The following is a 20,612-nucleotide window of genomic DNA, read 5'->3' as shown; positions in this document are numbered from 1 at the left end:
TCTATCTATCTGCCTACCTATCATTCATCTATCTGTCTGTCTGTCTATCTATCTGCCTACCTATCATCCATCCATCCATCCATCCATCCATCCATCTATCTATCTATCTATCTATCTATCTATCTATCTATCTATCTATCTATCTATCCATCCATCCATCCATCCATCCATCCATCCATCCATCCACCTATCTATCTATCTATCTATCTATCTATCTATCTATCTATCTATCTATCTATCTATCTATCTATCTATCTATCTATCTATCTATCTATCTACCTTGTCTTCCCCAAATAGAGTTTAAGTTTACTTGAAGACAGGGACTTTTTAATTTTTGTCTTTACGTCTCCAAAGCTTGTCACTTTGTCTGGCACAGTGTAAATCAACAACTGCCTGTTGACTGACCCTATCAACTACACCAGAATGGCTCTCACAGTGTTAGCAACAGAGAACAATAAGTCCCACCCGTGGGCTGACTTGGTCCTCAACCTATATAGGCCTGGGGGAAATGGAGGAACCAAACAAGTTATTATTCTTGCTCCTTGTGGAGGACTGGAGGATTCCATTTCTAAACCCAGGCCCCAAATATTTGTTATTTCCACCACTTGGTTACCTGGAAACTGTAGAGCACAGCAATGTTGATCTCCACCAGGGCTTGGTCCTTCCACAGGGAGGAAGTTTTCCTCATGTCCAGATTCATCTTTTTGGCCACTTCCTAGAAGAAGATAGAAATGCACATTTATGAACATTTGAGGGAAGAAGCAGTGTGGCACAATGTGGAAAATACAATGGATTTGGTGTTGGAGGCCCTGGGTTCAAATCCTAGCTCCACCACTTATTACCTGTGCACCTTTGAACAAAAATACTTCACCTCTGCACCCCCAGTGAAGTTTCCTCATCTGGAAAGTGAGAGCTTTTGGCAAGTTTGCCCCTAAGGTCCCTTCCAGTTTGGAATCCATAATCTTTCTGGGCTTCAATTTCTGGGCCCCCGTTTTCTCATCTGTGAAATAAGGGAAGGACTTCTAAGGGTCCCTTTCAGCTTTGACTTTAGTGTTCTGCAGTCGAGGTGACATCTTTGGGCATCAGGCTGAAGAAGAGGGATAGCATCAAGTAGGTTCCATTAGTTCCCCACCCAGAAAGAGACGTCCTTGAATTTATAGAGTAGGAATGAATTGCCTGTCAAACTCAGTCAATAATTTTTTAGAAAATTTAATTTAATTAATTTTGTGTTACATTTGAAATTCTAAACTGTCTCCCTCACTTCCTCCCCACCCTGCACCAGAGAAGGCCACCATTTGACACAGATTTATAAATAGATGTAAAACCATACTATGCACATTTCTATTTATCAATTCTTTCTCTGGAGGTGGATAGCATCTTCCTCCATAGGCTCTTTGTAATAGATTTGAGTATTTATAGTACTCAGAATAACTTGGTTCTCAATTATTCTTTGACTAATGTTGCTGTTACTGGATACAATGTTCTCTTGGTTCTGCTCATTTCACTTTTCATTACTTCATGAAAGTCTTTCCATGTTTCTCCAATGATAGGTATAATCAAAGCATTTAAGCTAGCAAATGATTATAGTTTGTGACAAGAATATAAAGAGGACTCTGGATGAAGTGAGTTTGCTAATCCATTCTACCCTGCTAGGGCAAGGAAGGCAGCTTAGTTCCAGGTCATTTGACCAAGAAGATGGTGGGGTAGATATTTACTCCAGTCCCCAATAACTCTCAGAAACAAATGAAACAAATCAACCAAACTCCCAAAGAGGAATTATCCATTGGAGGTAGATTGATTGCAGCCCAATCTATAACCCAAGTAAGCAAGAAGTCCAAAAAGGTAACAAAAGTGTAGAAAATGAACTAACCTTTAACACTCTCACTTAGAGGAGCAACCATCACTAGGAGGATGAATAATAAGAATGATAATAAGAACAGAATAAAGAAAAACAACTTTGAAAGACTTATGATCTTTGATCTGTACAATGGCCCATGACTCCAGAGAACTAAAGATGAAGTGGGCTACCTATCTCATGACAGAGAAAGTGATGGATGAACTATGCAGGAGACACACTTTTGTGGACACAACCATTGTGGGAGTTTGGTTTCCTTGACTATGTATTCTTGTTATGAGACTTTTGTTTTTGTTTTTCGTTTTTCAATGGGATGGAAGGGAGTTAGTTGAAATAAAGTTTAATAAAAAAAAGATTTAAGAACTCTGATCAGTGAAATAAACAGCCATGATTCCAGAGGACTGAGGGCAAAGCATGCTAATCACTTCCTAATAGAGAGGGGCTAAGGATGCGGGATGCAGAGTGAAACATACATTTTTGGGCATGGCCCATGTGGGAGGTTGTTTTGCTCTATTGTGCACATTAGTTATGAAGCAGGTAGGTGGTGCAATGGAAAGAGTGCTGGATCTGGAGCCAGAAATCTAGCCCCAGACATTGACTAGTTGTGTGTAACCTTGGGCAAGGCATTTCTACTCTGTCTGCTTCAGTTTCCTCATCTGTAAAATAAGGATAATAATAGCACCTAGTTCTTAGTTTTTTCTTTGGTTGAAGCAATTGGGGTTAAGTGACTTGCCCAGGGTCACACAGCTAGTAAGTGTCAAGTGTCTGAGGCCAAATTTGAACTCAGGTCCTCCTGAATCCAGGGCTGGTGCTCTATCCATTGGGCCCCCTTAGGGTTGTTTTGATCCTAGGAAAGTCACTTAACCTACCTGCCTTAGTTTGCTCATCTGTAAAATGAAGGTAATAATAGTATCTACCTCCAAGGGTTGTCATGAGAATCAAATGAGGCAAAATTAGTAAAGTTCTTCGAAAACCTTAAAGTGCTTAAATTTTAGCTATTATTATTATTACTAATATTATTTTGTTTTTATTATTCAATGGAGTGGGAGAAGTGAGGAGAAAAAATGAATGCTTGTTAATTGGAAAAAATAAAATAAAAATCATTCTCATTTGGCATCCCTTCCCAACCATCCCCCAGACTCCATCAGGCACACAAACCAACTCATTGATTTGTGTTTGGGATGTTCTCAGGGATTCTCCTGCTACATGGACTCTGCCAGAGCATCCCTGGATCCTGTTTCTCCTCTACTCCATTAGCTTCCATTAGGGCACTGCTCAGATGCCACTTGTGGTACAAAGATTTTCCTGATCCCACCTAGTCTTCAGTGTTCTTTTCTCGCCTCAAATTATCTTATATTTACTTATTTGTTTACATGATATCTACATAAGCCTTATTTAGCAGCTATCTATTCCAACCCAGTCATTTTGCAGATAAGGAAACAGAGGCACTAGGAAGTTAAATGACTTGGCCAAGGTCACATATGGCACAGTTGGGATCTAAATCCAGATGCTCTGCTTACAAATCTTGTGTTCTTGCCACTATATCCTCCTATGCCCTTCCAGAAGAATATGGGTTCTTTGAGGGGAGGGACTCATCACTTTTGTCTTTGTATCTTCAGTGTCTAACATATTATCTTGCACTTTCTGGGGGGAGTCTGGATCTGTGATTTTCTTTGCAGTGCCAACTCCCTTTGCCAATTCAGATTGTCAGCTGCTTTGTAACTTATACCCTGAAAGTTGTCTAGGCACTGAGATGTGAAATGACTTGGCCAGAGTCATGAAGCCAGGATGACTCAGAAATGGGACTGGAACCTAGGTCTATCTGTCTGTCTGTCTCTTTTTGCGGGGCAATGAGGGTTAAGTGACTTGCCCAGGGTCACACAGCTAGTAAGTATCAAGTGTCTGAGGCCAGATTTGAACTCAGGTCCTCCTGAATCCAGGGCTGGTGCTTTATCCACAGTGCCACCTAGCTTCCCCCTGGAACCTATGTCTTACTGAAGCTGGTTCTCTATCCACTATGGCATGCTACTTCCCCAGTCCATACTCCATTCAGCCACCAAATTGATTTTCCTAAAGCACAGATCTAACAATATCACTCCCTCACTCAATAACTCTGGTGGCTCCCTATTGCTTCCCAGATCAAATACAAAGTCCTCCATTTGGCTTTGAAAACCCTTTATAACCTAGTCCCCTCCTACCTTTTGAGTCTTTTTATACCTTACTCCCTGATATGTCTTCTTCAATCCGATGACATTGACCTCCTGGCTGTTCCACAAACAAGCTACCTTCTGGTTCTAGGCGGTTTCTCTCTGGCTGTCCTTAATTTCTGGAATTCTCTCCTTCCTCAACTTGCTCTAAAGGCTTCCCTGGCTTCTTTCCAGTCCCAGCAAAAATCCTACCTTTTACAGCAAGCCCAACCCCTCTTAATTCTAGTGCCTTCTCTCTGTTAATTATTTTCTATTTATTTTCTTATCCCTGTATAGACATATATTGAAATATTTTCCTATTTATTTTCTTTTTCTTGTATATAACCTATTCGAACATATTAGCTTGCTGTCTCCCCCAATAAATTGTGAGCTCCTTGAAGAAAATAGTACCTTGAAAGGTAGACACTGTCTTTACCTGTTTTTTTTTTTTTTGGTATCCCTAGTGCTTAGTAGAATGCCTGGCATGCAGTAGGCACTTAATACATGCTAATTGATTGACTGGCTTGTACACAGTAGGGGCTTAACAAAATTTGTGCTGAACAGAGCTGAATTGACTGTTTTTATGGAGCTATCCCAGTAGACATTTATCAACCACAAACAACCTGACGTTCTGAGTTTTCCTTCTGATTCTGCCTCATATTTGCTGTGTGATCAGAAGCAGATTACTCAACCTCTCTGTTCATCTGTTTCCTCTTGTGAAACATGGCTAACAATAGTAGGCTTTGGTGAAGAACAGCTTTTGAAGATAGAAACAGATCAATCCCGCATGCATCTACCAAAGCTTGCCTTGAGGTTATAATTCTCTTTTTGCCCTAACCAACAGATGGATCTCCCAGGGAGGGAATCAGACCCACTGCTGAGAAAAGCTGGTATTGGAGAAACTGGCAGCAAACTCATCTACTACTTATGAGAAGAGAGATGGAAAGAGTGATAAATTCTTGGGTCATTCTCACACATTGTTATGTGTGTGTGAAGGTACCTCTGGAAGTGCCCTCTTTGCTACTTTAAAGAAGCCATTTTGGGGGGTTAATAGAGCAGTTCTAAATCTCCAGGAACTCCAGAGACTGATCAATCAGTAGTCTCAGATCTAACTTCTAAGCTTCCAGAATCCTTTGTATGATGATACATGCTGGTGACTTCCCTCCCCACCCTTCTCATCCCCAGATGGGAACATTACCTCAAGAATGTTATAACGCGAATTGTCACAGTAATCACGGACGCCGATCTCAGTGCCCATGTACCAGCCACTGAATGGGCAAGCGCTGAACTCAAGGCCTCCGATTTCCAGGAGCATGCTGGATACAGCTGGCAGACCATACCACTTCAGTCCCAGCTCCTTGAACCATGTGAACCTGGGAATAGCAACACAGAGAGGCCAATTCAGCCAAAGGTGCTTCTCAGGCAGGATGAGGGATCCCTCAGGATGTCAGCTGCCAGTCAGACTCTTTGTGAAGCACGGCCCTTTCTGTGGGTTAGACTGGGACTAGGTGGCCAAAGTTCTACCAAATGGGCATATCTCTAGGATGGCAAGCCAGTAGGTATCATTTCTTCCTTCCTTCCTTCCTTCCTTCCTTCCTTCCTTCCTTCCTTCCTTCCTTCCTTCCTTCCTTCCTTCCTTCCTTCCTTCCTTCCTTCCTTCCTTCCTTTCTGTGAGGTAATTGGGGTTAAGTGGCTTGCCCAGGGTCACACAGCTAATAAGTGTTAAGTGTCTGAGGCCGGATTTGAACTCAGGTCCTCCTAACTGCAGGGCTGGTGCTCTATCCACTGTGCTACCTAACTGCCCCAGTCGGTATCATTTCTAGGGACTCTGGATAGTTTTATTCACTTCCTGGGATTCTAAAAGTCCAATTATGAGCCTTTCATAAACCCATTAACTTCCAGTAAGCTCTGCCTCCTTTTAATTCCTATAATACTTATGGCCTTTTCACACAATTTAGCATCCAATTGCATGTTGTCCTATGTGGTTGTAATAATAATAATTTATAAAGCATCTACTATGTGCCAGGTACTGTGCTAAGTGCTTTACAATTATTATCTCATTTGATCCTCACAACAACCTTGGGAGGTAGGTGCTATTATTATACTCATTTTTACAGATGAGGAAACTGAGGTGAACAGTTTTAAGTGATTTATTCAGGGTCATTTAGCTAGTCACATAGTCCCCATAGTTCTTATATTACAGGTCACCTCAAAGCATGGTGGGAGTAAACAGTCTGGGGCACACTAACAGTGATGAGTAGCATGCAACAAGAGTACAAAAGAAGATGGTCTAGGGACAGCTAGGTGGTGCAGTGGATAGAGCACAGGCCCTGGATTCAGGAGGACCTGAGTTCAAATCTGGCCTCAGACACTTGACACTTACTAGCTGTGTGACCCTGGGCAAGTCACTTAACCCCAATTGCCTCACCAAAAAAAAAAAAAAAGAAGAAGAAGATGGTCTAGTTATAGACCTTACCTTTGCCCCTTAGAATCACAAATTCCCTTCAAAGTATGGCTTGGGTGCAGCCTTCTATTATGAAACCTTTCCTGATCTCTCTGTGTATTAACTCATTCTTTTCCTCTTTCTCAATTAATTTGTATTACTGTAAGTATTTCACTCCCAGATAAAATGTAAGCTCCCTGTAAGTAAAACAGGGACTGTTTTACTTTTGTCTTTGTGTCCCTAGGATGTAAACAATGTTTTCTATGTGGTAGATGCATAATAATTATTTGTAAATTGAATTGAATTGAATGCAGGCTGAGTAAGAATCAAAAGCCCAAGTGCTTAAAGGTAGGTATGTAATGTCAAGACCCAGAGAAAGGCGTCCAGTCCATTGGGTACACTCTCCTGTGGAGTATTTGTGGGAAGGAAAAGAAAAGGGTCACATTGGTTGGGTTGCAATCTCTATTGCTGGATGTTCACTGATGAGGTTACAGGGTCACTAAAGTATTAAAGAACTCAAGTATCATTCTATAATAGTACATTTGAATTCCAATAGTTATAACTAGGGTGGGGGACCTGGGGCACCATCCCAGGTTGCACAATATTTTGGAAGGACACACTTTCTGCCCTTGATGGTCTTCCTATAGATTATAGTAAACTATATTTCCCTGCATATTTGGTGCTGCTAACTTTGTACATTGGCTGAAATGTGAATTAGAGGTGTGAGCTCCTTTCTGATCAGATCCAGCCCTGTTCCTTCCTCTTTTGGCAGCTTCCCCAGGACATTGGAAAACAGCCTAGGCATGTCCAGTGGTCTCTAAATCTCCTCTATGAGGTAGCATCTTAGGCTCTTTCCCCTCATGAAATCTTATTTCTTGAGGATGAATCTAAGGTGTCCTTTACTATCTCCATGCTCTTGCCTGAGATATTAGAGGTTTTAATTTATCTATCATCCATCCATCCATCCGTCCGTCCGTCCATCTGTCTCTATCATCTCTATTTGTCTTTGTCTCTATCATCTCTCTCTCGTCATCATCTATGTCTGTCTATCTGCTTTTGTATCTATCATCTATGTCTCCATCTATTTGTCTTTGTATCTATCATGTCTGTCTGTGTATGTATCTATGTATCTGTCTATCTGCCTTTGTCTCTGTCATCTATCTATTCATCCATCTATCATCCGTCTGTCTGTCTCTATCATGTCTGTCTGTCTGTGTATCTATGTATCTATCTGTCTATCTGCCTTTGTCTCTGTCATCTATCTATTCATCCATCTATCATCCGTCTGTCTGTCTCTCTCATGTCTGTCTTTCTGTCTACCTACCTATCCTATCCCCAACAAGAGGATAGATACCTCCATTTTTCCCCTCCTTGCCCATGATGCTGGGAAATAGCAGAGGTTCTATTAACATGTGCTTCAGAGTGGAATCAGAAAAAGTCACACAGTACAGGAAGCAGAAGATGTGGGCACAGATATGGTATAGTTAAGGAAAGAGCTGGTCCCAATTTCATGCAGTGAATACTTGTTGCCTTGGTTCAGACCAAGCCTTAATATCTCTGGTCCTCAGTTTCCTTATCTGAAAAACAGGGATAATAGTTCCTGCAATCCCTATTTCCCAGACTTGTTGACAGGCTCCAATGAGACAAGGATGGAAAATGCTCTATACATGTTCATTAGTATTATTACCATTTCGGGTGTGGTGGGGTGGGGGAAAGGTAAGCTGCACTCTTTCCTCAAACAAAAGGCTGAAGACAGTGCCCTGAAATCTTCCAGCCTATCCATGAGAAGTGTTCAGGAGGTCTGGGAGATGGAGGGGGAAGGGGCTAGCTGATGTCCCTGATGGCAGATGGGATATTTCTAAGCCCTGCCTTTCTCCTCCCCTGGCCCAGCTTACTTGGGATGTCTGATGGGCACTTCCAAAACCAGCTCTGGAGGAATCTGGAACAGCTCAGGGTCATTGCCATTGGCCTGGAGCAGGAGTGGCAGGACATCAAAACGTCCTCTTGGGGGCTTCCAGCCTTGCTGAATGCAGATCTGTAACAACATGCCCAGCTTGGGTTACTTAGCTGTGTCACCTGCCTCCTGGGCCTCACGACCCAGGAAGGAGGAGGAGGGGGTGGGGGAAAAGGCTGAATCTTGGCTGCCCCTCCTCACTCTTGGGGCTCCTTGGTGCTGAAGAGGTTAAGCCTCTATGATCCAACCCAGACAAAAGATGAAGAATTAGATGGGGTTGCTATGTGCCTGCCCACCTCCATTCCCAAATAGGTGGGGGTTCAGATGGTACTCACATCTGTGAACTCCACGTTGGCGGGGTCTCCTAGGATGCTGCCATCAGGCTGCTTATAGCCTGCATATCTGATGAGCTGTGAGTTCCAGACTCTGAAGTCATGCTTACCATCTGTCCGCTGGGGAAATATGGTGATGGCAGACCTGAAAAGCGGGGTGGGTGGAGGGGATACCAGAGGTGAGAATGGGACTGTGCTCAAGGATCAGGCTTTGGGAGATGCAGCTTAGCCAACAGGTGTAAAATCACTCTAGCTCTGCCTCTTAGTAACTGTGTGACCCTGGACAAATCATTTCATTTCACCCATCTGGGCTTTAGTTTACCCATTTGTAAAATGAGAGGGTTATATGAAATCACTTCCGATATCCTTTCCAGCTTTAAATCTATGATCCTGTAATCCATCTCCCCTTCGGCTTGGGCCAATGAATTCTAGATCAGTGCTCTGCAGGGCAAGTGGGCTAGTTGTTGTCATGGTGGTCCCCTTGAACTTCCCCTCTGCTGAAACCCAAGACAAAGTTGATACCACTTTGAGGCACTGTTGGCCTTAGGTAGTCCATATTTTTTAAAATTAAAGAATCTTTATTAAGAAGAGCCCTGAGCTTGGGGCCAGAGACCTAGGTTCAAATCCCCATTCTGAGCTGTGTGACTTAGATATACTTCTCTCATGCTCTGTTTCCTCATCTGTAAAATGGGAGCAATAATATTTGTACCAGCCACCTGATAAAGTACAACATAGCCTTTAAAGTTCAGTGTAAAATTGGGCTGTTAAATTAATATATACACCTATAAAATCAATATGCATTATATGTAATTATATATTTTCATATATAAAAGTAAAATTAATATCAACCCCCTTTTTATCTTTTTGGCCCCTGGATCTATGCTTTCTTTCTTTCTTTTTTTTTTTAGTGAGACAATTGCTTTTAAGTGACTTGCCCAGGGTCAAATAGCTAGTAAGTGTTAAGTGTCTGAGGCCAGATTTGAACTCAGGTACTCCTGACTCCAGGGCTGGTACTCTATCCACTGTGCCAGCTAGCTACCTCCTGGATCTGTGCTTTCATCAGTGTGGGGGATCTTCTAGTATGGAAAACTCCCTTCACAGATGAAGAATAACCACTGCCTCTATAGTTTTCCAGGTAGCTTCTTGGTATAGTGCAGAGTGCCAGATTTGGAGGCAGGAAGACCCAAATTCAAGTCCAGCCTCTGATGCTTATTAGCTGTGTGACCCTGGACAAGTCATCTGTTTCATTCTCAGTTTCTGTAAAATGGGAGAATAGTCACAGTTCCCTATGTTAATAAATGCTTATTGAGATGCCTAGTGCTGGGCCCTGTGTATAGGGAGAGGGGCTGGAATTGTGATTACTCTAATATGGGGGATTCCTGGAAAGAGGATACTGCCTCTGCCAATGAAGGTCGGCACCTTTTTTGCAATTTGTCTTAGAGGTTAAGAGCAGGACTACTGTGAGGATCAAACCCAAGAGTCCTGGGTTTTTTTTTTTTTTGTTGTTGTTGAGGCAATTGGGGTTAAATGACTTTCCCAGGGTCACACAGCTCAAACCCAAGAGTCTTACAGAAATATGGGTTATTTTTTTCCATGAAAGTATTTTATTATTTTCTAGTTATATGTGGAGATAGTTTTAAACATTTGTTTTTATAAGATTTCTAGTTTCAAATTTTTCTCCCTCCCTCCCTTCCCTCTCCCCTTCACAAGACAGCAAGTAATCTGATATAGGTTATATATGTACAATCACATTAAACACATTTCTGCATTAGTCTTGCTGTGAAAGAAGAAAAAGAGCAAAAAGGAAAAACCTCAAAAAAGAAAAACAACAACGACAAAAACAATAGAAATAGTATGGTTCAATCTGCATCTAGATTCCATAGTTGTTGTTTTTCCTGGATTTAGAGAGCATTTTCCATCATGAGTCCTTTGGAACTATCTCGGACCATTGTATTGCTGAGAAGAGTCAAGTCTATCAGTTGATCAATACGAAATGTTGTTGATACTGTGTACAATGTTCTCCTGGTTCTGCTCATCTCACTCAGCATCAGTTCCTGTAAACCCTTCCAGGTTTCTCTGAAATCCAACTGCTCATCATTTCTTACAGTGCAATAGTATTCCATTACTTTCATATACTACAACTTGTTCAGCCATTCCCCAATTGATGGGCAACCCCTCAATTTCCAATTCCTTGCCACCACAAAAAGAGCAGCTATAAATATTTTTGTACGTGTGGATCCTTTTCCTTTTTTATGATCTCTTCGGGGAAAAGACCTAATAGTGGTATTGCTGGATCAAAGGGTATGCACAGCTTTATAGCACTTTGGACATAATTCCAAATTGTTCTCCAGAATGGTTGGATCAGTTCATAGCTCCACCAACAATGCATTATTAGTGGTCCAATTTTTCCACAGCTTCCCTTTTTGTCATATTAGCCAATCTGATAGGCGGCAGAGTTGTTTTAATATGCATTTTTCTAATCAATAGTGATTTAGAGCATTTTTTCATATGGCAATAGATAGCTTTGATTTCTTCATCAGAAAACTAGCCATTCATATCCTTTGACCATTTCTCAATTGGAGAATGACTTAAATACTTGTAAATTTGATTTAATTCCCAATATATTTTAGAAATGAGGCCTTTATCAGAAATACTGCCTATAAAAATTGTATCCCAGCTTTCTGTCTCCCTTCTAGTTTTGAATGCATTAGTATGGGTTATTATTAGCAGGTTGCTTGAGGGCATTAAGTGATTAAGCATGCCCAGGGTCACCCAGCTATTAAGTGTCTGAGGCTGGATTTGAATTTGGGTCTTCCTGATTCCAAGGCACAATGCTCTATCCACTGGGCTACCTAGTTGTCCTAGAAGTTGGACCGTCGCTTGTTGAGTTATGTTCTAGTGGGGATTCCTTTTGTGTATGGGTTGGATTAGATCAGGGCTTCTTAAAATTTTCCCACTCAAGATCCCTTTTCACCTGTGAAATGTTTACATTAGCCAGGTACATAGGTATATAAGAAAGCTTAACATTTTACTTTTGCCAAATTTTCCCTCTACCACCACATTCAGTTACATGACCTCATATGGCATTGCAAACCCACAGTTTAAGAAACTAGGGACTAATTGGTTTCTGAGATCTCTAGGTGATAGTTCACAGAGTACTGGAGTCAGGAAGACACTCATCTTTGTGAGTTCAAATCCAGGCTCAGACACTTACTAGCTATGTGACCCTAGGCAAGTTACCTAACCTTGTTTGCCTCAGTTTCTTCTTCTGTAAAATGGTTTGTAGAAAAAAACCACATTTTTTTGGCTTTGCAAACCACGTGAGTATCTCTACCAAGAAAATAGCATACGGGGTCATGAAGAGTCAGGCAGGACTGAAATGACTCAACAGCAACAACAACAACAACAAGGGGAGATCTCATCTAAATTTGAAATTCTGTGAATCTGTGACCATGAAGAACCCTTTCGGTTCTAAATCTTCGATGCCAGGATATTCCAGACCTAACACTAATTGTGGGACTGTGGGTGACTCACAACTTCTCTGAACCTGAGTTCCCCCATCTGCCAAGTGGAAAGAATGATATTGGCCCTCCCTATTTCACAGGGTTGTTGTGGGGAAAGTGCTTTGGAAACCTTATAGCACTATGGAAATGAGGGTTAAGAATGGAAGCTTAAACAGCAGGCTCCCCACTGGGATTAGAATTCAGATCTCTTTCTTCTGAATAGGCTCAGCCAAGTGATTATAGTTCTCTTGTCTCCGGGAGGAGACAGATTCAAGACAACCTATGCTCAGGCTTATTTTGTATAAAGCAGGGAGCTCAATTTAATGTTTGAGCTAAGTATAGCTTAAGGGCTTGTGGGGAACAGCCCCGGGTGGCCCTGAGCTGATATCATCTCTTCTTTCTCGGGTCTGTGGGGTAATCCTCACCAGCTGTGGCAGATGCTAAGAAAGGGCTGAGTAGGCAGGCTCAATGCTACCTGGCTGGTGTTCCCAGTAGAAAGGTCTCTTCTTCTCTAAGGTCAGTAGGCTCTCAGACATTTGGAAGTTCACCCCTTCCAGATTAACAAATAGGTAACTTTGCTTTGGGGAGCTGAACCCGACATGTGGATTGTACTTCACAAAATGATGTGGTTATCATGGGCAGGAGGCAGAAGAAAAGAGTCTTCATAATAAAGGAACTCTACTATCCTTTCTGGGGAGTGGCATCAAGGTGGTGCAGTAGTTAGAGCATTGGACTTGAAGTAGGGGAGACTGAGTTCACATCTGACCCCAGACACTATCTGAGTGACACTGGGCAAGTCTCTTGTCCTCAGTTTGTCTCAGTTTCATTATCTACAAAAGGGGAATAATAATAATATCACCTGCATTCCAGGGCTGTTGGGAAGGACCAAATGATAATATTTGTATAGCTTTTTGTAAACCTTAAGGTTCTATATAAATTCTAGTTATTATTATCAAGACACTCACTCTTCCCAGTATGACCTGTAATCCTTTGTCCCCATTGGGCAAGTCATTTGTTTTCTCTGGGTCTCAGTTTTGTCATCTGTAAAATGGGTAATCTTAGCATTGTAGAATTTAAAGTGAGAAAGGGCCAAGGGTTCTTAATCTTTTCTGTGTCCCCTCCTCAGAATCATGTTTTTAAATGAACAAAATTAAACACATAGAATTATAAAGGAAACTAATTATATTGAAATACAATTATCAGGGCAGCTAGGTAACACTGGATAGAGCAGTATCTCTGGAGACAGGATGATCTAAGCTCAAAATCAGCCTCAGACCCTTACTAGCTGTGTGACCCAGGTCAAATCAATTACCCCTGATTGCCTCAAAATTTAAAAAAAGAAAAAAGAAAGGGAATACAATTATCAAAATATTTTAAATATATATTCTTTTCATTTTGTATCAGTTAATGTAAAATTTGAATGAAAATGAAATACATTCATGTACCCCAGGTTAAAAACCCTTGATTTAATTCAATTAAATTTTGTAGGAAAGGAAGTCTTTGTGAATGGGATTCCATGGTTTCATAATTCTTGAGGCTGAGAGAGCTTCATTCATGGAGGAAAGTCTTTGGACTACCCTTCCCAGGAGGCTGTGTTAGCTCAGTAGAATGGTAATATCACCTGGGGTGTACAATGATTGAGGGTTGTTTTTCTTTTTTTTTTTTTTTGGTGAGTGGATTGGGGTTAAGTGACTTGCCCAGGGTCACACTGTCTGAGGCCAGATTTGAACTCAGGTTCTCCTGACTCCAGGGCCAGTGCTCTATCTACTGTGCCACCTACCTGCCCCACTGGGGTTAAGTGACTTGTCCAGGGTCACACAGCTATTAAGTGTCAATCGTCTGAGGCCGGATTTGAACTAAGGTACTCCTGACTCCAGGGCCGGTGCTCTATCCACTGCATCACCTAGCGGCCCCCTGATTGGGTTTTGAGAAAAGGATAGGAATCTTGTAGGGGTGGCAAGAAGTGGGATGCAGGGGCACAGCTAAGGGAGATAGCAGACAGGAGAAATGGCATCGGTGATCTAAGCGCCAGCATCCAATTCAGAATTGTACAGTAGAGATCAGCCACTGCCCTGCCCAGTGATATTGTATGGAATACTGCCAGTCTCTAGCAACTGTATCATCCCCATCATAATTCTACCCAGTATCCTGCCATCAAAAGCACTCATCTAGCCTGCTGAACAGACGCAGCAGAGTCATAGATCTGAGTAAAATTAAGGGAGCAGTGAAACCACTTAGTCCAGCCAAAGATTCTTTCATCAGATGCTTCTGTAATCAGTTAGCATTTCCCAGGCAAGCCCAGATGATATTCTGATGCCTTTGGGACATCTTAAATAGAGAGGCATTTAACTTTTTAATAGCAACTCATGTTTCTATAATGATTTGAGGTTTACAGAGCAGTTTCCTCATAATAACCATGGATGTGATAGAGGGCTGGCATTATTACCCCCATTTTACAGATGAAGAAACTAAGATTTGGAAAGATTAAGCTAAGGTAACACAGGTCACAAGAGACAGAGTGAAAACCCAAACTGAGATTTCCAGATTCTTAAGTCCAGTTTTCTTCCCATTACACAACAAAACAGGCTCTATTTTCCTAGCCCAGCCTCTGCTCTGAGCTCACCTGAGGTTCCCTTTGTTCGTGGCGTACTTAACGTGATTACAGATGTAGTTGAACATCCCGTGGGCTGTGGTACAATCTCGTGCATCAAACACCTGAAAGAAAAGCATTGCAGGATGACTTTCTCTTTCTCTCCTCAATTCCTTCAACCCAGACCTACCCTTTTATTTTTTTTTACCCTTTCCCTCAATGATGATTCTAATTATTACGCATTTTACACATCAGCACAGGACCACAGGATTGAGCACTGAACAGGACTATGGATTACTATTTATCATTTGTTATTCTGTCCAAATCTAACTTTATGTGACTAGGAAACAATCTCTAGTCACATAAAGTTAGATTTGAACAGAATAACAAGTGTTAAATAATCATCCACACGACTTCAAAGATGAACTGGTCTTAAGAGAAGCGACTTGGCCAATAAAACCAGTGAAATCTCTTTGACAAGAATTGCCTGGATTTATCATTGGAACAGACTTTAGAGATCAACCTTCTTATTTTAAAGATGAGGGTGCTGAGGCACAGAGAGATCAAAGGACTTGCTTAAGGTACTCTTCCTCTCCTTCTTCTCCTCCAAACCATCATAATTATAACTAACGTTTCTATAGAGCGTTAAGGTTTGCAGAGCACATAGTAAATATTCTCTCTTTTTATCCTTACAGCAACTTTGGGAGAGAGTTGCTATTATTACCCCCATTTTACAGATAAGGAAACTGAGGCAGACAGAGATCAAATGACTTGCTCAGGGTCATATAACTGGTAAGTGTCTGAGGCAGGATTTAAATTCAGGTTTTCTTGGTGATAGGTTCAGAGTTCTAAACTTCTCTGCCACCTTGCTGCAGGTATGCTCTTAGAAACTTGTCAGTGACTCCCATGAGGTCCCCTCTTTAACTTTCTTTTTTGGTCCATTTATCCAAGTTTATGGGTGTGTGTTTGAATCCTGGCTCTGCCACTTGCTAGCTATGTGATCTTGGTTTAAGGGTCCCCAGTTTTCTCATTTATAAAATAAGGAGGTTGGACTCATTGACCTCTAAGGTCCTTCCCCTCCATAAGACTATGATCCTCAGTTTACATTTCTTTCCATGATATATATGATCATAAAATCCTAGCTCTAGAGCTGAGACCACAGAGACTCCCCTCATTTTATAGTATAGGAAACTGAGGCCCCAGAGAAAGGAAGGGACTTGCCCAGGGTCACAGAGATGGGATCTGAATCCCAGCTCTCCAGCTCCAGATCTACCTCCCTTTCCCATGAACCACTCTGGCACTGTAGTCAGTGTTTCCTCTGTCCTGTTTCTGCTGCCTTTGCCTCATGTTATTTCATCAGGATCTTTCCAGATTTCTTTCTATGCCTCATAGTGATTGATTTTCATAGAATCAGGTTATAGTAGTCCATGACCTTGATATTGACATAATTTGTTCAACTGTTCAGACTTAACATCCTACATAGCCTGGAACCAGGTTGAAGCATTTCTTTATTATGGTCATCCAATGGAAGGTCCCCATTGTTCATTCCTCTCACCATATCCCATTGTAAGCCAGATCTAGGTCTGGAGAGATAGATGCAGAGACACACACACACACACACACACACACACACACACAGAGAAACAGAGAGACACAGAGAGAGAGACAGAGAAACAGAGAGACACAGAGAGATACAGAGAGACATAGAGAGACAGAGGCACAGGGAGACAGAGAGACATAGAGAGACAGAGGCACAGGGAGACAGAGAGACAGAGAGAGACAGAGACACACAGAGAGATGGAGAGACACACAGAGAGAGACAGAGACAGAGAAATAGAGAAAGAGACAGACACATAGACAGAGACAAGACAGAGACAGAGAGACAGAGAGAAGAAAGAGAGACAGAGAGAAGAAACAGAAGAGGCAGAGAAAAAGAGAGGGGAAGAAGAGGGAAGAGAAAGAAAAGAGGAGAGAAGAGAAGAGACAGAGAGATAAGAGAAAGAAGAGAGAGAAAGGAAAGAAAGGAAAAGAGGGGGAGAGAGAAGAGAAAGGAGAGGGAGAGAAGGAGGGGAGCAAGAGAAAAGGGGAGACAGAGAAACATGGCATTTACCTGCAGCTTAGACCACTGGATCCTGCCCACACAGCGCGAAGCATTTCTCCAGGCATGTTTAGCTCCATAGATCAGCTCTGTGTCTTTCAGCTGGTAGGTGCTGGTCGTTTCTATCTCCCTGTTCACTTCTTCCAGTCTCTCTGTATGGGCTTTGGAGCCAAATCTGCGTAGGAAGGACAGGTGGGGGTAGAAGAAGTTTCCTTACCAAGAGTTCCCTATCCTGGTGAAATTTCAGGTCCAGTACCCAAATTTTTGTTGGTGTAAATATTTTCTCCCCACAGCCCAACTCAGCTCAGATCATAACCTCTCTGCATTTCAGTCTTAGGGAGCAGTAGTCATTGAAAAATGTATTACTCTATTACCAAGTTGGGGATTACGTAGGTTCTCAGACCGATTTGGCTGGTTCCCAGATACCAGCTATACCATCACTAGACTTTCACTCAAATCCTTTCTGGCTTGGAAGTACTTGCTAGAGCTTCTGTCTCATTGGTGTAGATTTCTAGAACTGGGAGTCACCTGTACCTCATGATGAGGCATTGAAGGAGGATTTCAAATGGGTAGAAGGTCCTTCCTCTACCTGATAGAAAACCCTGGGGTCCCCAGGATTTTTCTTTCTTTCATTCATTCAACAAACATTCATTAAAGGAAGAGCCCTGTTCTGGAGGATATGACTTAGGTAAGTAAGGTCCCTGCCTTCATGGAGATTAACCATTGAGCCAGGGGATAGACAACCCAGAACACTGTGTTAAGCACACCAGACAACATGCAACATCCACTTGCCTCTTTATAGATGAGTAGTATTGATCAATGAACTCTTTGGCCAAGGGAAAGAGTTGCTCTTTTGTCCGGACATCCTCAGGCTTCCGTATGTGTTGGGAGGGGAACATGATGGAACCCATGCAGATCTGCCCCGTGCAAGCTGTGTTCTAGAGGGAAAGGAGAGAAACAGAGTGATGACTCAGCCAGTGAAATATGGATGGTAACTGCTTTATTGTGGGTTGTCTTCTCCCTTTAAGAATGTAAGTTCCTTAAAGGCAGTAACTCCTCTCCTCTCCTCTCCTCTCCTCTCCTCTCCTCTCCTCTCCTCTCCTCTCCTCTCCTCTCCTCTCCTCTCCTCTCCTCTCCTCTCCTCTCCTCTCCTCTCCTCTCCTCTCCTCTCCTCTCCTCTCCTCTCCTCTCCTCTCCTCTCCTCTCCTCTCCTCTCCTCTCCTCTCCTCTCCTCTCCTCTCCTCTCCTCTCCTCTCCTCTCCTCTCCTCTCCTCTCCTCTCCTCTCCTCTCCTCTCCTCTCCTCTCCTCTCCTCTCCTCCCCTCTCCTCTCCTCCCCTCTCCTGTCCTGTTCTGTCCTCTCCTCTCCTCTCCTCTCCTCTCCTCTCCTCTCCTCTCCTCTCCTCTCCTCTCCTCTCCTCTCCTCTCCTCTCCTCTCCTCTCTCCTTCTCTTTTCCTAATGCTTAGTCTTATGTTTGGTACATAATAAAAACTTAATAAGAACTTGTGGTCTGCCTCCCTGCCTATGTCCAAATTGTGCCCTGATGGTCATGGAGGCAACTGCTTGGCTCTCTGGTTGATAAGCCAGACTTTAGCAGTACCAGCCAGCCTCACAAACTTGTCAAAATGCTGAGTTGATAAAATGGGAAAAAACAAACCAAACCTTCGTCTTGGAGTTGGGGGCCTGGGTTTGAATCCAGATTCTGAAATTTACTAGTCTAACATTCACAGTGTGCAATCAGAACCTCAGTTTCATCATCTGGTTCAGTTGTATCATTTTACAAATAAAGGCAACTGAGTCCCAGAGAGATTAAGATTTGCCCAAGGTCACATAGGAGGTAATCTGCAGAGTCTAGATTCGAACCCAAGTCCTTTGACTCCAAATCCAATACCCTTTTCATTCTACCATGGTCATACCATAAGGAAACAAGGCTGTATTAAGAGAGGTATGTCATCCAGGAACATGGAGGGGATAGTTTCCTTGGACCCTGCCCAGCTCAGACTGTATGTAGTCTGGAAGGACCTAAGTGATCATCTGGTCTGACCCCTTCAGTTAACAAAAGTGGAAACTGAGGCCCACCGAGGGGAAATTGTTTGCCAAGCACCATAAAGCAAATTAGCAGCAAAGTTCATACAAGAATTTAGCTCTTCTTGTTGCACTGTCCCGGGCTCTTTGGACTATGCCCTACTGATGCTGCTTGGAGATGGTACTTGGTAATATTCTGAGTACCACCTTTGAGAAACGACATGGGTAATTGAGTTCTGGAGGATGGTAGCCCAGATGGTGAAGACGTCCCAGTTTATACCACATGAAAATGGAAGGCAGCCTGGTACAGAGGAAAGAGCCCTGGATTTGGAGTGAGAGGACCTGGGTTCAAACCCTGGTCCTGCCACATGCCACTGTGTGACCTTGGGCAAATCACACACCTCTCTGGGCCTCAGTTTCTTCATCTGTAAAATGTAGAGGTTAAACTGGATGCCTTGTAAGTTCTTTTTTAGCTCTCGATTTATGATCCTCTGAATTGGGGCTGTTTAGCCTGGAAAGGGGAGACTGAATGGGGACACAATAGCCATCCTTGAACATCTGATGGTCTGCCATGTGGAAGAGGGATTACATGTGTTAAGTCCAGTGGGCAGGAGCAGGGGTGGGGGAGATAGAGTTGTCCAAAATCGGTTGCACTGTCTCGTAAGTTTGTACTGGGGTAAAGTTGGCATGGGGGAGGCACAAGGTTTCCCTTTGCTGAAATTCTTCCCACAAAAGCTGGATGATCACTTACTGAGGATGGATTTTTAGATATGGTTTGGAGCAGATTACCTCTGACACACCTTTCCTGCTCTAAGAGTTTATATTCTAGATGGAGATTTCCTCTCTAGGGAAGGGAATGTATTCTTCTAGGGCATCACTAAGTGGTCTCCTGGGGGCTCTAACGAAGCTCATTTATCTTAGCCAGAGGGGCAGGCAGGGAAGCCCTTACTTTCTAAGAATAGCTTACTCAATTACTGTCTTTATAGAACAGGGCCAGGGTTACTGAACATTTCATGACCTGGATTGTGAAGCGAGGAGAGCTGAATTCTCACTGAGGCTCTGCCACTAACTACCTGTGTGATGCTGGGCAAATAACTTCCCCTCAGTGGGTCCCAACACTTCTGTAAAATGAAGAGGTCAGAGTATCCCTTAGGTCCCATCTGGCTCAGACAGGCTGTGATTTTATGAGTCCACTTAGCAACATCTTTCCTAAAATTCTCATAGCCCAGAACTGATCAGTATGGCTCAGACATAGCCTGAGTTAGACAATGGAAAGGGTTGAGTGAAAGGTAGAAGAGAAAGACTTTAATCCACGGGCAATAGAAAAAACCATTGCGGACTCTTAATGAGAATTAACTCCCAAGGTAGTTGTGAGGATCAAATGAGATAACATTTACAAAGTGCTTTGCAAACAACTGAAGCACTGTATAAATGCTAGCTATGGTGGTGGTGGTGATGGATTTCGGGGGAGAGAGAGAAGTAGGGAAATCATTTAGAAAACAGATTTGAAAATAGCCCCAGTAGAAGGTGATAATGGCCTGAACGAGGAAGATGGTGTTGTTCGTCCTTTGTTTTCAGAGGTCCGGTGGCATTGGATGTTGGCGTAAAGTGATAGATGCTGGGGAAT

General features: G+C 42.7%; 1 protein-coding gene across 2 annotated transcripts in view; it reads right to left on the bottom strand.

The window, feature by feature from the left end:
* Positions 1–20,612, bottom strand: part of NOS1 (nitric oxide synthase 1) — a 148,117-nt gene that overhangs the window by 56,587 nt on the left and 70,918 nt on the right. For both annotated transcript variants that reach the window (XM_043966167.1, XM_043966157.1), the window contains exons 5-11: positions 17,754–17,899; positions 16,974–17,136; positions 14,897–14,988; positions 8,774–8,915; positions 8,380–8,519; positions 5,240–5,414; positions 614–715 (exon numbers count right to left, since the gene is read on the bottom strand). In XM_043966167.1, coding sequence (XP_043822102.1) covers positions 614–715; positions 5,240–5,414; positions 8,380–8,519; positions 8,774–8,915; positions 14,897–14,988; positions 16,974–17,136; positions 17,754–17,899 — 960 coding nt within the window. The remainder of the gene's footprint in view (positions 1–613; positions 716–5,239; positions 5,415–8,379; positions 8,520–8,773; positions 8,916–14,896; positions 14,989–16,973; positions 17,137–17,753; positions 17,900–20,612) is intronic.

This window comes from Dromiciops gliroides, chromosome 1 (genome assembly GCF_019393635.1).
Source record: "Dromiciops gliroides isolate mDroGli1 chromosome 1, mDroGli1.pri, whole genome shotgun sequence".
NCBI lineage: Eukaryota > Metazoa > Chordata > Mammalia > Microbiotheria > Microbiotheriidae > Dromiciops > Dromiciops gliroides.
The sequence above is the reverse complement of the archived record's forward strand: the minus strand, read 5'-3'. Positions and strand labels throughout refer to the sequence as shown.